This window comes from Cyprinus carpio, unplaced genomic scaffold (assembly GCF_018340385.1).
Source record: "Cyprinus carpio isolate SPL01 unplaced genomic scaffold, ASM1834038v1 S000006624, whole genome shotgun sequence".
Lineage (NCBI taxonomy): Eukaryota > Metazoa > Chordata > Actinopteri > Cypriniformes > Cyprinidae > Cyprinus > Cyprinus carpio.
This window is the reverse complement of record NW_024879256.1, coordinates 399780-414857: the sequence shown is the minus strand read 5'-3', so window position 1 is coordinate 414857 and position 15078 is coordinate 399780. Positions and strand designations below refer to the sequence as shown.

The following is a 15078-nucleotide window of genomic DNA, read 5'->3' as shown; positions in this document are numbered from 1 at the left end:
TTTGGCCAAGATGGAAGGAGGATGAATGCATAGATAGATAGATAGATAGATAGATAGATAGATAGATAGATAGATAGATAGATAGATAGATAGATAGATAGATAGATGCACACTTCATCACATTCTTTTATTAGTATAGAAAAACTGCAGTTTAAAGATTATGATTCAACATTAATCACTGTTTATACAATGTATGTGATATTCAAAGGGAATGAAGGTGTAAAAACAATGGCATACAGTTTTAATAACCTGAACCAGTTCTAAATGACATTGCCTTGATCTTATCAATTGCTGCCCCACACATTATAGAGCCAATGGCCATGCATAATTTCCCAAGCGGCTAATTCAGGGACATGAGCTGTGAGTCCTTCAGTTCCTCTTGCTGACTGTGATCCAGGTGTCATCTTTGGGTGTGGACACCAGCTCATACCTGGCCTCAACCACCTGCCCTTCCACTCTGTGCAGTTTCAACCTGCGCACCAGCGTGCTGAGCAGCACTGCGGCCACAGTATATGCAAATCTAAAAAGAGGAAGAGAAGGACAGAGCGAGAAGATTTGTGAACTATTTGTCATTGAATGTTTCTTAAAAGAATAGTTTACCCAATAATGAACAATCTGGTCATTATTTACTATATAAAATATTTTTATTTGACAAAACAGTAATAGTAAAAAAGGTATTCCTATATGTTTATAGTAGTGGTTCTCAATCAGGGGCCAGAGCCCACTAGGGGGCAATAGCACACTTCAAAGGGGGCTGTATGATGGCTTAAAATAATTTCAATTAAAGGGATACTCCACCCCAAAATGAAAATTTTGTCATTAATCTCTTACCCCCATGTTGTTCCAAACCTGCAAAAGCTCAGTTCGTCTTCGGAACAGAATTTAAGATATTTTGGTTGAAAACCTGGAGGCCTGTGACTGTCCCATAGACTGCCAAGTAAATAACAGTCAAGGTCCATAAAAGGTACTAAAGTCATCGTCAGAATACTCCATCTGCTATCAGAAGTGCAATCTGGGTTATATGAAGCGACAGGAATTTCTTCTGTCATCCGTGCCACAAGGATGCACTGTTTCTTCGTGAATTTAGCTTTGATTTGAAATAAAACAGGTGATACAGAAGAGCATACGCAGCATACGGTGATATGGAGAGACACAGAGGAGACTGTTGACAAAGGAATTATTGAAAAAAGTCGTTATTTTTGTTTTCTTCACTTACAAAAAGTGTTCCTATCGCTTCATATAACACAGATTGCACGTCTGATGGTAGATGGAGTATTCTGACGATGACTTTCATACCTTTTATAAACCTTGACACTGTTATTTACTTGGAAGTCCATGACACAGTCACAGGCCTCCTGGTTTTCATCCAAAATATCTTAAATTGTGTTCCCAAAGACGAACTGAGCTTTTGCAGGTTTGGAACAGCATGGGGGTAAGTGATTAATGACAAAATTTTCCTTTTGGGGTGGAGTATCCAATAACAGAGATTAAAAAAATCAAGCTAATATTTCTTCTTTGAATTCCTTTAACAACTATCTTTTTTAGGTTTCCATGGTCTTGGAAAACCTGAATATATAAAGGAATTTTAAAAGTTATTGAAGTTTCTATACTGATAATAAATTTGTCAAGTCATGTTGAGATTTTTCATATTTTATCATATAGAAATTGATTAAAAATCTAATTTGTGAGTAAAACTTGTAATCATAAACGACTGAAAAAGTCTTGTAAATTAATCGGTCATTAAGAGTGTGAACTCTTAATATATAGCCAATCCTAGTTTGTGTAAATTAAGAGTTTGAAAGCAAGCAGCTTTTTCACTACACCAGAAATATCTTCACCTATACAGGGGCCTATAAATATTGTCAAAGTCCCTTACGATCAATAGAAAGATCACTCAGCAGACATATTTGCAACACCTCCAAATTTATTTTGGGCATTGAAGGCCAACTCCTATCTACTTAAATGAAGAAAAATCTGACATTACCTGTCCCATAAATGTTGCATCTTTTTTTTGTGATCTTTGTTATGGTTATTTATTAAAGATAATAACTGAATTTCTCTGCTTGTACCTTAGTTCAGGGCAGGCCTGGCTCCCGGAAAACCCAAGCAGCGAGAAGCTCTTCATTACAGACTCATCAGCAAATCTGTCAGGATTAAATCTGACAAAGAAGACAGACAAGTGAGAATACTAGCAAACCATGGACCTTACACAACCTTATATAAAATGAACGTACACAAACACACCTGTATGGAAGTGACCAAGTATCTGCATCTTGAAGGACGACGCCCAGGGCATAGATAACCAATGTCTACAAACATAAAACCAGTATTATTTTGAACATTAAAGGCAAGTCACAGCACTCTCTACACAGCACTCTACATACTGACTAGACTAGATATATTTAGAAGTATATGAAGGCATAATTTGCAAAAAACATACAAGTGGCTAAGGATATTTTAGAAGTCTGGGAATGACTGAATTTTTTCTTTTTAGGTCTTTATGTGGGCCTAGTAATGAAAAAGACTAGTTCTTACTTCTTTGGGAATGACATGTTGGTCCACCTTCCCCTCCACCTCCTGTAATCTGGCAGCCATGGGGGTCAGTTTGGCTGTGCGGACGGTTTCATTCAGCACCTGCTGGCAGTATCTGGGGAAAAAACATGAACCAGAATGATGATTTCCAGACAAAGTAATGGCCGTGTGGATTAAAGTTTAACTCAAGGTATTTTATTGAAATCACAGAATTGCCACACATATGCCCTCTGGTGGCCAGGAGCACATACATATTAAAAAACAAGAATATTGTATCTCTGGACCAAATCAGCTCTTTTTTGGAGCTTTAAAATGTTACTACTATACTACAAGTAATTTTAATTTCTTCATGTTTAAACCTTTTTCACATAGGGGTCGCTTAATTTATCATCTTGTAAATCAATAAATGTGAATACCATGTGGATAATATTACCAGAATCATATCAGAAGCTATGACAGTTGCTCACCTAAGTTGTGGAATCTTCTCCAAGGTAACAGGCTCCTCACCAAGCACTTCAACAAGTTCATGATAGAGCCGTTCCTGCACTGCTTCTGAGACTGAGAGGAAGTGAACTGCCCAGATGCACACTGGGAAATAATACAGGCATAAATTATGTATAAGAATAACAGGAATACAGACATGAAGGTAAAAAAGAAAAGCTCCACAGTGTTATTATCATTAACTAAAACTATTAAAAATTGTTTTGTTAATTGAAGCTTAAATAAAATATTGTATTAAATACGTAAATTAAATTAAATTTAGAAAAGTTTAAGTTAAAGCTCTAAAGTTAATAACTGAAAAATGTATTAATAAATAATAAATAAATTACACCTAAATACTAAAACACACACATAAATTGCTGAAAATATTAAACTATACCTAAATTATAAATTTAAAAATAAAAGCTAATGTTAAAATATCAGTAAAAACTATAATACTATACATTACTAAAATAACACTGAAGCTACAACAAACAACTAGAGAGGAGAAATTGAAACTTACAGTTAGCAGTGATCACACAGCCAGCTAGAGTAAAAACCATACCATCTTCCATCACCTGAGGACAAAACATATTTAATAATGGTTTAGAATTTTTGCATAAATATAAGTCAGTTTGAAAATGAACCACACTGTGTTGAGATGATGCTACCTGTCGCTCTGTCAGATTGGCTTGTAGTAAATAGTTAACGAAAGATGACTGACTGGATCCTTGTCCACTCCTCTGCTTTGCCACAGACTTCAGCACCGACTCCATCTCAGCCAGAGCTGAAAATAACAAAACCACATGATCAACTGACATCAAACAATGAGGCCAACACTATCAAGCGCATCTCAGCTGCCTTCTTACCGCTCTCATAATGGGTCTTTCTGCTGGAACTCTTCTCTAGGGATCCATCCAGATAACCTTTACCAATCTCTGACCAGATCTATTCAAATCCAGATATATATGCATTTACATGTAAAATACCACATTTTTTAATAATAATAATAATCATTTTCATAAGCATGACACTAAATATACCTAGTGAAGAATGCTCACCGCTTCATGGTTCTTACGGAACCGGATGACCTCAGCATCATCCTGAAAACGACTCCCCATGGCAAGCTGAGTGACAGCCTTCATAGCCAATCCAAGCAGATGAGCACAAAGAGGTGTGTGCTGTGATTTAGGATAAGATGCCCACTTATCAACTAGCTCCTCCACCAGCTAAAAAAAAACAGAGTAGTAAGAGAGGGATAACATGTTTAAAAATACGGACTGTTCAGAATATTCAGTACTGTTAATTGTATGAACAAAGACGTATCATCTATGGTTTACTATCAAAAAGAACTTTAGTTTAAGGTAGATATCACTGGGTTAGTTACATTAATGCAATGTTAGTCCTAATACTGAAATCCTGAACTAATATAATATATATATATATATATATATATACAGTAAAGACCAAAAGTTTGGAAACATTACTATTTTTAATGTTTTTGAAAGAAGTCTCTTCTGCTCATCAAGCCTGCATTTATTTGATCAAAAATACAGAAAAAACAGTAATATTGTGAAATATTATTACAACTTAAAATAATAGTTTTCTATTTGAATATACTTTAGCTTCTTTCTTTTTTTTTTACTTTTTATTCATCAAACTACCCTAAAAAAGTATCACATGTTCTGAAAAAATATTAAGCAGCAGAACTGTTTCCAACTTTGATAATGAATCATCATATTAGAATGATTTCTAAAGGATCATGTGATAATGATCCTAAAAATTCAGCTTTGCATCACAGAAATAAATGACAATTTAAAGTATAATAAATTTAAAAACAATTATTTTAAATTGTAATAATATATCACAATATTACATTTTTTTTTCTGTATTTTTGATCAAATAAATGCAGGCTTGTTGAGCAGAAGAAACTTCTTTCAAAAACATTAAAAATAGTAATATTTCCAAACTTTTGACCTTTACTGTATATATATATATATATATATATATATATATATATATATATAAACACTTGTGAACAGACCTGAAGCAATAGAGGGAAGTTGTTCTCCAGGGTTTTATCGATAGCTCCCTCATACACTTTTTTTCTTATCATTGACTCCGTCACTCCCACTCCTGATCCTGACTGGTAACTTAGCAATGACTTGAGCATTGTCTCAAAGGAATCCGCTGAGAAAAGGGTACAAACATATGTGTTAGAAAAAGCATGCATAATAATATGCATTAAAGGGAACTTGCATTTTTTCGTGATGGTTAAAATATAGCAAAACATTTGGTATGGTGATAAATAAGATACTTTATACACTACCATCCAAATGTTTGGGAAAGAAATTTTTTCTTTTTAAATTATCAAAAATAACAGAAATGACATGTATAGTGTTACATAAAAAAAGTTTTTACAACATATTCTTGAGCACCGAATCAACATATTACAATCATTTCTGAAGGGACTTGTGACAGAGAAATGACTGCTGAAAATTCAGCTTGGCCTTCACAGAAAAAAAAAAATTGAAATATATTAAAACAGAAAAGAGTTGTTTTAAATTGAAAAAAAAAATATATTTCACACTATTACTCTTTAAGTGAGCAAATAAATACAGCCTGGGTGAGAAAAGACACATCTTTCAAAAATCTTACTGACCCCACACCTTTTGAAATGTAGTAAATAACAAATGAATCATAATATCATATGTAATGTTATGATAAAATATTAATGTAATTTATTAAGAGGAGCTTTTTCAAAACACTTCTTCTCTCTCTTCACTCACTGGTCCAGTTGGGGTTGATGTGTTGTCGTAGTTGGTCCACAGCACCAAGACTGACCACTGGTCTCCGCCCGAACCAGAACGACGCCACAGACCCGAACTCATCGTGAAGACCCACCAGGAACTCATGCAGGCTTCCTTTGTTCACTATATCTGGCAGATTCCCATCTCTGGAAAAGTAAAGCAAGACGTTTGTTGGAGAAACTGACGAAAGGCCGAAAGGAAATAAAGAGAGGACAATGTCTCAAACTCTTACTTCTCTTCTGTGGGGTTTAGTCCTGGCACACCGGAGGCACTTCTAGATGACTGACATCAACATAAAAATGCATCGGGTTAATATACACATATTTGAAATATTAAAGTCCCTTGACAGCAAATTATAGCAGTTTTAATGGCTGACTTTCCTTTACATATATCCAACGTTTAATCAGGACAGAAAATGCATTCTCAAAAATAAGAAAACTCCAGAGTAGTCCAGTGATGACCTTCTAAATGCAGCAGGTCAGAATTTAAACCAAACATATTTAATAGCGATTCAAACATATACTTCATTCATATAAAACATGATCACAACACCTAACGTTACAAAACAGTCTGCAAAACAGTTAAGATCATATTTATATTTTTCACCGGATACAAATACAGGACGGCACCGATCAGGATAATGACAAATGTCACCGCAAATATAGCAAAATCCAACATATCTGCTTTTCAGAAACGTCTGAGGACCGTCATAAATGTAATTAAACTGTTCACTGAACTAGTAGCTAACAATCCACGTCTACAGTGACCATCAGAGACCTGCGCCCCTGTAGATCGGTACTCAACTACACATCCTGTAAATGAGGCTACACCAATCAATCGCAGAGAATCGTTGTTTAGGGATATTTATCTGAAGTCAGTCTGGATGTTATTTTATCCAAAACATCTTCCATGATTGATGATTTTTTTTTTTTTTTTTTTTTCACTCACATATACCTAATAAAGTTAATATAAGTATATAATTCTTTATTGTCCGTCCTTTATGTAATATTTGTTTAATTATAAATAGTCGTTTTGTAAAATTGTGTGACTAATTCGTTTTTTACCACATTACGAGTTTGTTTATAATCAAGGGGGCGGAGCTAAAGATAATTAGGCTCGTTGTGAACTCTTTAAATGTGACACACAGGAAAAAAGTAGTTACTTAGCGAAAGTAAGCCGCGAAAATGTTAGTAATTGCAGCATTAATTGCGTTTAAGCTTAGTGTATATTTGAGCAGTGCTCAGGATCCGCAGTATCAGGCCGGTGGTTTATTATTCTCTCCGGTTCTGAAAGAGTTTCCCCAGCAGCAGAGGGTTCGGTTTTTCGCCGGAGTTTGAGTCACGTGAGCTCGTCTTTTCCGGCTCTCAGCGCTGTGTGCATCACTGCAGATGGATGTGAGGTTATCAGCTGCTGTTATGATGCGCAGGGCTGTTACTATGCCAAGACAGGTGAGCGTGAAAAATAAACCATATTTAGGCTAGTACTTTTAATCTCTCCCAATATGTATGAAAGAAGTTTCATTCAGAAATCATTCTAATATGCTCTATTTGGTGCTCAATTAACATTTCTTGTTATTATCAATGTTGAAAACAGTTGCTGCTTAATATTTTGTGGGAACTGTGATACACTACCATTCAAGCTTGGAGTATAAGAAAATAATGCATAATAGTATCCACAAAAATATAAATAAAAAATAATAGTAATTAAGAAATATAAATAAAAAATAATAGTAATTATTAACACATGTATTATTAGTAGTTAGTAAGTAGTTTTTGTTGTTGTTATTTTTAAGAGATATGTATTAGTAGTAGTAAAATAATATAAATAATAAAAATTATAGTAATTATTAACAAATGTATTATTATTAGTAGTAGTAGTAGTAGTAATATTATTATTAATTATATGTATTAATACATTAGTTGTGTATAAATATTATTTTTAACAACATTATTAATATTATTATTATTATGATTATTTAAATAAACACAAATGTAATGAATTTCACATTTAATAATAAATATTTATGATGACAAGGATAATAAAAAAATAATGTTAAATTATTGTTTAATTAAAATAAATCTACATACAATATCATATCAATATCACAATCATCATTATTTATTATTATTATTATTATTATTATTATTATTATTATTATTATTAAGATTTTTTTTTTGTAATTTAGGAAGGGCCATTTCAGAAGACTTGAAGGATCCTGAGGAAAAGGTTGTAGTTTCAGGTGGGGAGGTCATACTTGAATCCCCAAAATCTAAACAACCCATTCAAACTATCCTTAAAAATGTAAATATTCATGCAGTGAACAACCCATGCAAACTAGCCTTAACCTGGAAATGTATGCTCTTCTAGTTCCACAGATATTGGATTATGGATTATGGGCGGCAGGAGCTCTCACTGTGTTTGGTGTCTGTGGGCTTTAATTCAGCGGGCCAAACCTCGCCCTCAACTCGCTCCAGTGTGACATTAATAAAATGTCAAAAGAATGTGGCCTCTTGTGAAATCACTTGTATAACGATCAGAGAAAGAATGGTTTATTTAAAATTTTTATTGCTGAGACCCTACAATAGGCAAGTGTTTGACATTTCTAATATATACAGTGACAAATCAACCATGTATCAAAACACAGTAGAAAAAAGGCCTTCAGGTGCCTTATGCAGTGATGTTTCCCTTCTCTTCTGCTTTTGGATATTCCAATTCCATCGACATTAAAAACTCTACAGAGGGGAAAAAAACAACATGCATGTAATATGTAATATTCATGCAAGTTTAAGTTCTAACTTTAACATTTCAGTTTGAACACCAAGATATGTTCAGAATGAATACTTTGTCATGTACCTACTAATGTGCAATATATTCAGTACACTACCATTTAAACCACTGGGTAAGATGTTGGTGTGGGAAAAGAACATCCTGTAGCGGTTACCTTCTGTGTGGTCGATATCTGGACTTGTTGACATCAGAACCCAGGCCAGCCCGACCAGCAAAGTGACCACCAGGTTTACTATGATCCAGGGGTGAAGGATGCTGTGCTCTGAGCCCGGCTGCCTGTGAGGAGACACCGCAACCGCTCAGCTCTTATTACTGTACAGCATTTACCCAGCATGCTCTAATGAGAGGGTCTTACCAGAGTGTCACATTATAGCTAGAGTACTGATTATAGAGATTGATGCGATCACTCGTCATCTGCTGGCTTAACGATAAAACAAGTGCAGAAAAGTACACTGAAAAAGAAAATGTTTACATTAAAACATTGCTGTTTCAGAGTACATAAATCCATTTTTGGACAGAAATGTGATAAACTCACAGAAGGAAGCAAGCGCCACAGGACTGAGGGTCAGTAAACTCCTCATGGCCGTAGCGGCTTTGGCAAGATTCAGCCTGTTTGGAGAGAGATCAGAATAGTTAAGTTTAGTTCACATCTCAAGGGCTCAGGCATCTACAAATATTTATGGCAACAGCGTACTGGATCTTTGTTCGTGTTAGTTCACGTGAAATGTCATTATGGTTTGGTGATTCACCTGTCGAAGGCAGAAACAGTGCTGAGGGCCAGCAGCAGGTAGAGCAGGGACTGTGCAGGGTAGGCCAGGGTATTGTACTGCTGGAGTAGGTTGGAAAGAGTGCTCATCTGTTCCCCAGCCAAAACATAGACCACAATGATATTCCATACAGCATAACCAGCCAGGAAACCATGAGAAAACAGGCCAATCACCCTGTGTAGTAACAACAGTCAAGGTTTAGAAAGGTCTTTCAGCATTCAAAAGTTTGGGGGTCAGTGAGATTTTTCTTCTTTTGCTCAGAAAGTATGCAATAAATTGAATAAAGGTGACAGTAAAAACATTTATATTGTTACAAAAACATTCTGTTTTAATACCATCTGAGCAGTATGCAGGCGTCGTATGTTCTTCTGTGTCAGCCGCGCCACAAGGATACATTTTCTACGTATATTTACGATTTGGTTTGAAAGAAAACAGAGCATCAGCGTATCAGCACAGTGCGGCTGACACAGAAGAGCGTACACCGTCTGCGTACTGCTCAGATTCGCCAAAATGGTGCTACGCTGATTTAGAGAGAGACAGAGGAAAGGAATTATTGAATAAAGTCGTTATTTTTGGGTTTTTTTTCGTGTACGAAAAGTATTCTCATCGCTTCATACTGTTATGGTTGAATCACTGATGGCAGATGGACTATTCTGGCGATGCTTTTTATACTTTTCTGGACCTTGACAGTGTATTTTACTTGGCAGTCTATGGGACAGTCACAGGCCTCCTGGGCCCGTATTCATAAAGAATCTTAATGCAAAGAGTAGCTCCTAGTGACAAAATTCTAAGAAAATTCTTAGAAATGTGGGCGTTTACTCTTAAAATTAAAGAAAAAATCCCAGTAAAGAAAAAAGTAATTCAGAAAGCATCTTAACCCTTAAAAGAGGTCTTAAGATCAAACTTGTTAGGAGCACACGACGAGGACTTTTAAGAGCTTAAGAGTTTCTTTAGCAGAGGAGAAAATGGCAGAAAGACGAAGAGGGAGAAGAAATGTGTTGCAGACGATGGATGACAGGGAGTTAATAAGACGCTATAGATTAGATCGTGCAGGGATCATGTTTGTGACTGATCTTATTAGAGACGTGCTAACATCTCCGACACAACGCAGAAATGCCATAGCACCAGAAATTAAAGTTATCACTACATTACAATATTTGGCAACTGGGAAAATGCAACAATGCAATAGTGATGATTTGGGTCTGTCACAGCCTTCTCTAAGCAGCGTGATCACACAAACAATTACAGCACTTTCAGAACCTCTTATTGTGTCGCAGTTCATTTCGTTTCCACTGGACATTCCCACCTTGCAGCCTCAAAAAACTGCATTTATGAATATAGCAGGCTTCCCTGGTCCGCACAAGCAGGGGGAATGAACCGTTAATAGTTTGTGCTATACGCTCCCATGTCTGCTTCTTGTCCCGTGCTGTGACACCCGGCCCGGAATTTTCCCTTTAAGAATGGCCTTGTGTTCATCCACTAACTGGGCTAACAGTAAACACTGCTCCTCTGTCCAGTTGGGCTTTCTCGCCCTTCTTGGTTTTGATTCCATGTTTGATACATTAAAACCAACATTCAAACCACCACTTAAATAGACAGCAATCAGTGTAAATTGGAATGAGTGGAACAATTTTTATCATTCTAAGCCAATCAAATACCTTATAGGAAATTAAAAGCATGGTCAATAAAAAAAGGATTTATATACACACATATAATGTATGTGTGTGTGTGAGAGAGAACGGTCAAATAGGAAAAATTACGCATGTAAATACAAAGTGAAGGATTAGAATAGACCCTATACTTAAAATCACTCTTTTTTTCCTTCTTGGACAACCAACCAATCACAGTCTTCAAAAGATTGTGTCATACATAGCAACGGGGTCAACCCCGCCTCCTCACTAAGATAAAAGTTTTTTGTCTTTTCCTTGCTCAGAGTTGTTCTCAGATTGGTCCCGAATTGATCTTAAGCTAAGACTCCTACGTAAAAGTTTTTAAGCTAAATTAAGAGTTTTCTGAGAGGATTCTTAGAATCTTTATGAATACGGGCCCTGGTTTTTATCTAAAATATCTTAAATTGTGTTCCAAAGACCAACTAAGCTTTTATGGGTTTGGAACTACATGGGGGTAAGTGATTAATGACAAAATTTTCATTTTGGGGTGGAGTATCCCTTTAAGTTGAAGTCTAAAGCAACCGCACAGATCTAAACAAATTGGAAAATAAAGTGTCATTTAAAACCAGATGTTGAAAGCAAACCTAAAGCCGCTGTGCAGTCTCAAGGAGACATCTCTAGTGGTCCACACTGAGCGGCTGTCCATAAAGCTCTGCTCCATCGGGCCACTGGCCTTCCACTGGTCCACTCGCTCGGCTGCTTGAAAACGACCTGACACCAAAGATACAAGGTCACTCGACCTTAATTTCATGATGTAAAGAGTACCTTGCATACAAACAGCTTCACCTTAGAAATACTGAAATGTTTAGATGTCAAAAGTTGCAATGTATAAACAAGCAAACTGTCTTAAGCAAACACCTGCGCACCATATCCACATTATTCTGCTTGAAACTTACGGCTCCTCTCCACAAACACCTTCCCCACAGGCTGGCTCTGTCCTTGGGGAGCGGAGAACAAGGAATGCTGGGGGACAGGCACCTGGGGGTCTGTGATGATATCATCATCCTCTATGTCCAATTCATTGTTGGACTGTGTTTCTGTGACTTTAGGTTTCACTCTGGAGAAATGACAAATTAAATCCATTAGAGCTTTCATAAAAAAAAAACTCACATCAGTGGTGCATAAAATATACCTGGAAACTTTCTATAACCTGTTTACTTGTTACTTACTTCCTCTTTTTTGGTTTGCGCATCACCTCTTCTTCGACATTCTGATCCACCATATCTCCATTTGACACCAGGTCTGTCTGATCTCCCTCCACATCTGACCAGTAAGAGCAAATCAGCATTATTTCTGGGGTGTCTATGTTAGTAAAAATCCCACCTCTACAGGTATCAGATGAGTTGTAGTGAACAGGACATGGTTTTGAACAGTGTTCCTACCAATTGCTTGTGCTTTCTTCTTCTTTTTCCTCCTTTGTGGCGGATTGTCCACAGGTTCTGTGGTCAAAGGTTCCTGGCATTCAGAAGGTCTGCGACTGGTAAGCCCTCCCATTTCCATTCCACCATCTACAAAGGTCAAGGGGACACAAACTCATCACATGCACACCATGCTTGTACAGGTGATACCAAGCAGTCAAGTTTGTCTGGTTGCAAGGTCTAGTATCCAGACTCTGCTGGAAGATGTTGTCACTATAACATCTGGTTCCAAAAAAGCATCTTTCTCCATCTTTTTCTCTCTTTTGAAAAGCCATTCAAAAGTAGCTATGTGTTCTACTATGTCAAATGTGTACACAATTCCAACACAGATTGGAAAAGCAATGGCAACACAACTTTAATCTGCTGATTTAGTGCACTGCACCACTTTAAACCACTACTTTAAGACCTAATAGCTTAGAAGCACTTTTGCACCAACATGCCAAATTGGAAACCTACCAATGAATTAGCAGTTTGGAGACAAAAAACAAAATAAAGTTAAATATTTTTAATAATTATGCACATTTCAATGAAACCGTAATAATCTAAAAGACTAAATACAAAACTATCAAACCATTTGCCATCAAATCATATACACATTTATTATCTTCAATTGTTTCCCAACAGTTTAGCACAAATTACAAAAAAAAAAAATGGTTTGAAGGATATGACAAAAGCATCCTAATTTATGATAGTTTTAAATGGTGTTTGAAAAATATAGTTGACTAAAACCCTAAAAAGTAGTTTAACTTGAAGTACTGAAATAATAAAATTAAATGAACTGAAATTGATAAATAAAAAAACATATAAAAACTAATTAAAATGACAAAAACGAACAAAAAGTTCCCCAGTTAAATTATTACAATTGTAAGTAAAATTATTATTTAAATAAAATCTCATTCAAAATATTAACAAAAACTATAAAAATACCATATATCAATGATACTAAAATAACACTGGCTTGAAACAAGTCATTGGACTTTTGACTTTATGACAACTTCCCCCCCGCGTGACAACTAGCCCCACTCTCTCCTATCATGTGTGTTGCTTACTGTATATCACCTTAACTCACCATCATGTTCATCCACACTCTCCACATCCCTCTTGACCTTCTTTTTCCTACTCTTTGGAGCAGGAATCTCCTCTTTGAAGGACAAAGAAGAGCTTCATTATATAATCTAATGTTAACCAACCAATAAACAGCAATTTTACCTTGAAACATAAGGCAAAACTGCCTCGTCATAAAATTTTAAACATTATTACCTACTCAGAAACATAATAAGATTGGACCAAGAGATGTCAAATGTGAAAAGCATTTCTCACCTGCTGTGTCCTGACTGTGCGTTTGAAGGTATAATGAAGAAAGAGGAAGGAAACGAAGAGCATATGACTTCCCAGTATAAAACAATTACAATTTAAACAACATCTGATCTGCTAGGTGATCTTACCTTGGCATAGATGGCAATGCTCGTGCTCGCTAACTAAAATGTTCAAAAGTAATATTAGGTTAGCAATAAACAGTTCCAATGAAACTCAAGCATCAGATGCTGAACCTGTTGAGGGCTCTACATTTGTATATTGTGTCTAACAAAGCTTACTGTCGCCTTTTTGGCCATTCCACTCAAGAGTACAGGGGGAACACAAGGGACATGTACAAACAAACATCTCTGAGCACTTAAAGCAAGGATTAATGCGAGTCTAAATCTGAGACGAGCATCTGCCAAGCAGCAGGATTATGTAAAGGAGGAGCTACTCAGGAGTCACCATCAGATACTGTTACTCAACCTTCTGACATTAACACACACACCAACCACCACTTAGTTACTTATGTATTTATTTTGACAGTATTTTGAACAAATAAATGCAGCCTTGATGAGTATTCAATTGAAAAGGACAGCATTTATTTTAAATAGAAACATTTTTGTAACATTTTTATCATGCCTTTACTTTTGAGCAACTTGAAGCATTACATTAATGAAAATCTAAATGAGAATTATGCTTGAATGTCATTAGAATAATGTAAGAATACCCAAATTAGGATTCATTATCTTATGATTTAGGGGTCAAATATGATCTAGGCAATTCTCAACAATTTTTGTGAGATTTACCCTTTCCCCAATATATAATTTTGATGTATCCTCCAATTCATACTATATATTCTATAGTCTTTGGTTTTAAGCATAATAAAAGACTATAAAAAATACTGCAATCAATTGCATCAATATGCTTAAGTATAAGAAACAAACACACAGGATATGTTATGAATATCCCAGACTTACCCTCTGTCCTTGAGGAATGGGAGGGAGATCTCTTCTCCTTGTGCTGGGAACCTATGTACAATCATATAATATAATAATAATATGTGAACAACAGCCTCTGAACATGCACACTAAAGGATGAAGTAGTTTAATTAGCGTCTGTCAGTAACTGTTTGCCAAACAGAACACGATGCTTCTCATTCAAGCACGTGACAAACCTTTGCTTCAGTGTCCATTCTTGGGAGTTGAAATAACGAAAGCTTTATCGAGTTAATTACTGAGCAAAAATTATCTTTGTATTTTCATGTCGTTTGTGGTCTGAGATTTTGTTTTGCACGTTGTCTATTGTTGATGTTGGA

At 35.8% G+C, this 15078-nt stretch overlaps 2 protein-coding genes across 2 annotated transcripts; both read right to left on the bottom strand.

Annotated features, from left to right (window-relative positions):
* Window positions 1–113: 113 nt before the first annotated feature.
* On the bottom strand, window positions 114–6668 carry LOC109089005 (cytochrome P450 20A1-like). Its single transcript, XM_042754983.1, has 13 exons — window positions 6429–6668; window positions 6055–6104; window positions 5802–5968; window positions 5057–5202; window positions 4074–4241; window positions 3882–3960; window positions 3684–3799; window positions 3536–3590; window positions 3000–3120; window positions 2536–2647; window positions 2245–2309; window positions 2070–2159; window positions 114–520 (listed from the first exon to the last, which is right to left on the bottom strand). Exons 1-13 carry the CDS (start codon window positions 6498–6500, stop codon window positions 370–372), a joined length of 1392 nt encoding a protein of 463 aa, XP_042610917.1. The 5' UTR covers window positions 6501–6668; the 3' UTR covers window positions 114–369.
* A 1699-nt stretch (window positions 6669–8367) lies between these two features.
* On the bottom strand, window positions 8368–14955 carry tmem237b (transmembrane protein 237b). The gene is made up of 14 exons (XM_042754955.1): window positions 14938–14955; window positions 14741–14791; window positions 13910–13938; window positions 13785–13798; window positions 13534–13605; window positions 12429–12554; window positions 12216–12309; window positions 11943–12103; window positions 11631–11757; window positions 9359–9550; window positions 9145–9218; window positions 8965–9061; window positions 8764–8885; window positions 8368–8554 (listed from the first exon to the last, which is right to left on the bottom strand). Exons 1-14 carry the CDS (start codon window positions 14953–14955, stop codon window positions 8490–8492), a joined length of 1242 nt encoding a protein of 413 aa, XP_042610889.1. The 3' UTR covers window positions 8368–8489.
* Window positions 14956–15078: the final 123 nt, after the last annotated feature.

Bases quoted from the DNA above. Each gene is read 5' to 3' on its own strand.
- LOC109089005 (XM_042754983.1), bottom strand. From the start codon at position 6,500: ATGTTGGATTTTGCTATATTTGCGGTGACATTTGTCATTATCCTGATC. The intron at 5,203-5,801 runs GTGAGTGAAGAG...CCCTTTTCTCAG, and splicing joins CATCAACCCCAACTGGACCA to CGGATTCCTTTGAGACAATG. The intron at 4,242-5,056 runs GTCTGTTCACAA...GTTTTTTTTTAG, and splicing joins ACTTCCCTCTATTGCTTCAG to CTGGTGGAGGAGCTAGTTGA.
- tmem237b (XM_042754955.1), bottom strand. The intron at 12,555-13,533 runs GTGAGTTAAGGT...TGACCTTTGTAG, and splicing joins GAGTGTGGATGAACATGATG to ATGGTGGAATGGAAATGGGA. The intron at 12,310-12,428 runs GTAGGAACACTG...CTTACTGGTCAG, and splicing joins GAAGAAAGCACAAGCAATTG to ATGTGGAGGGAGATCAGACA.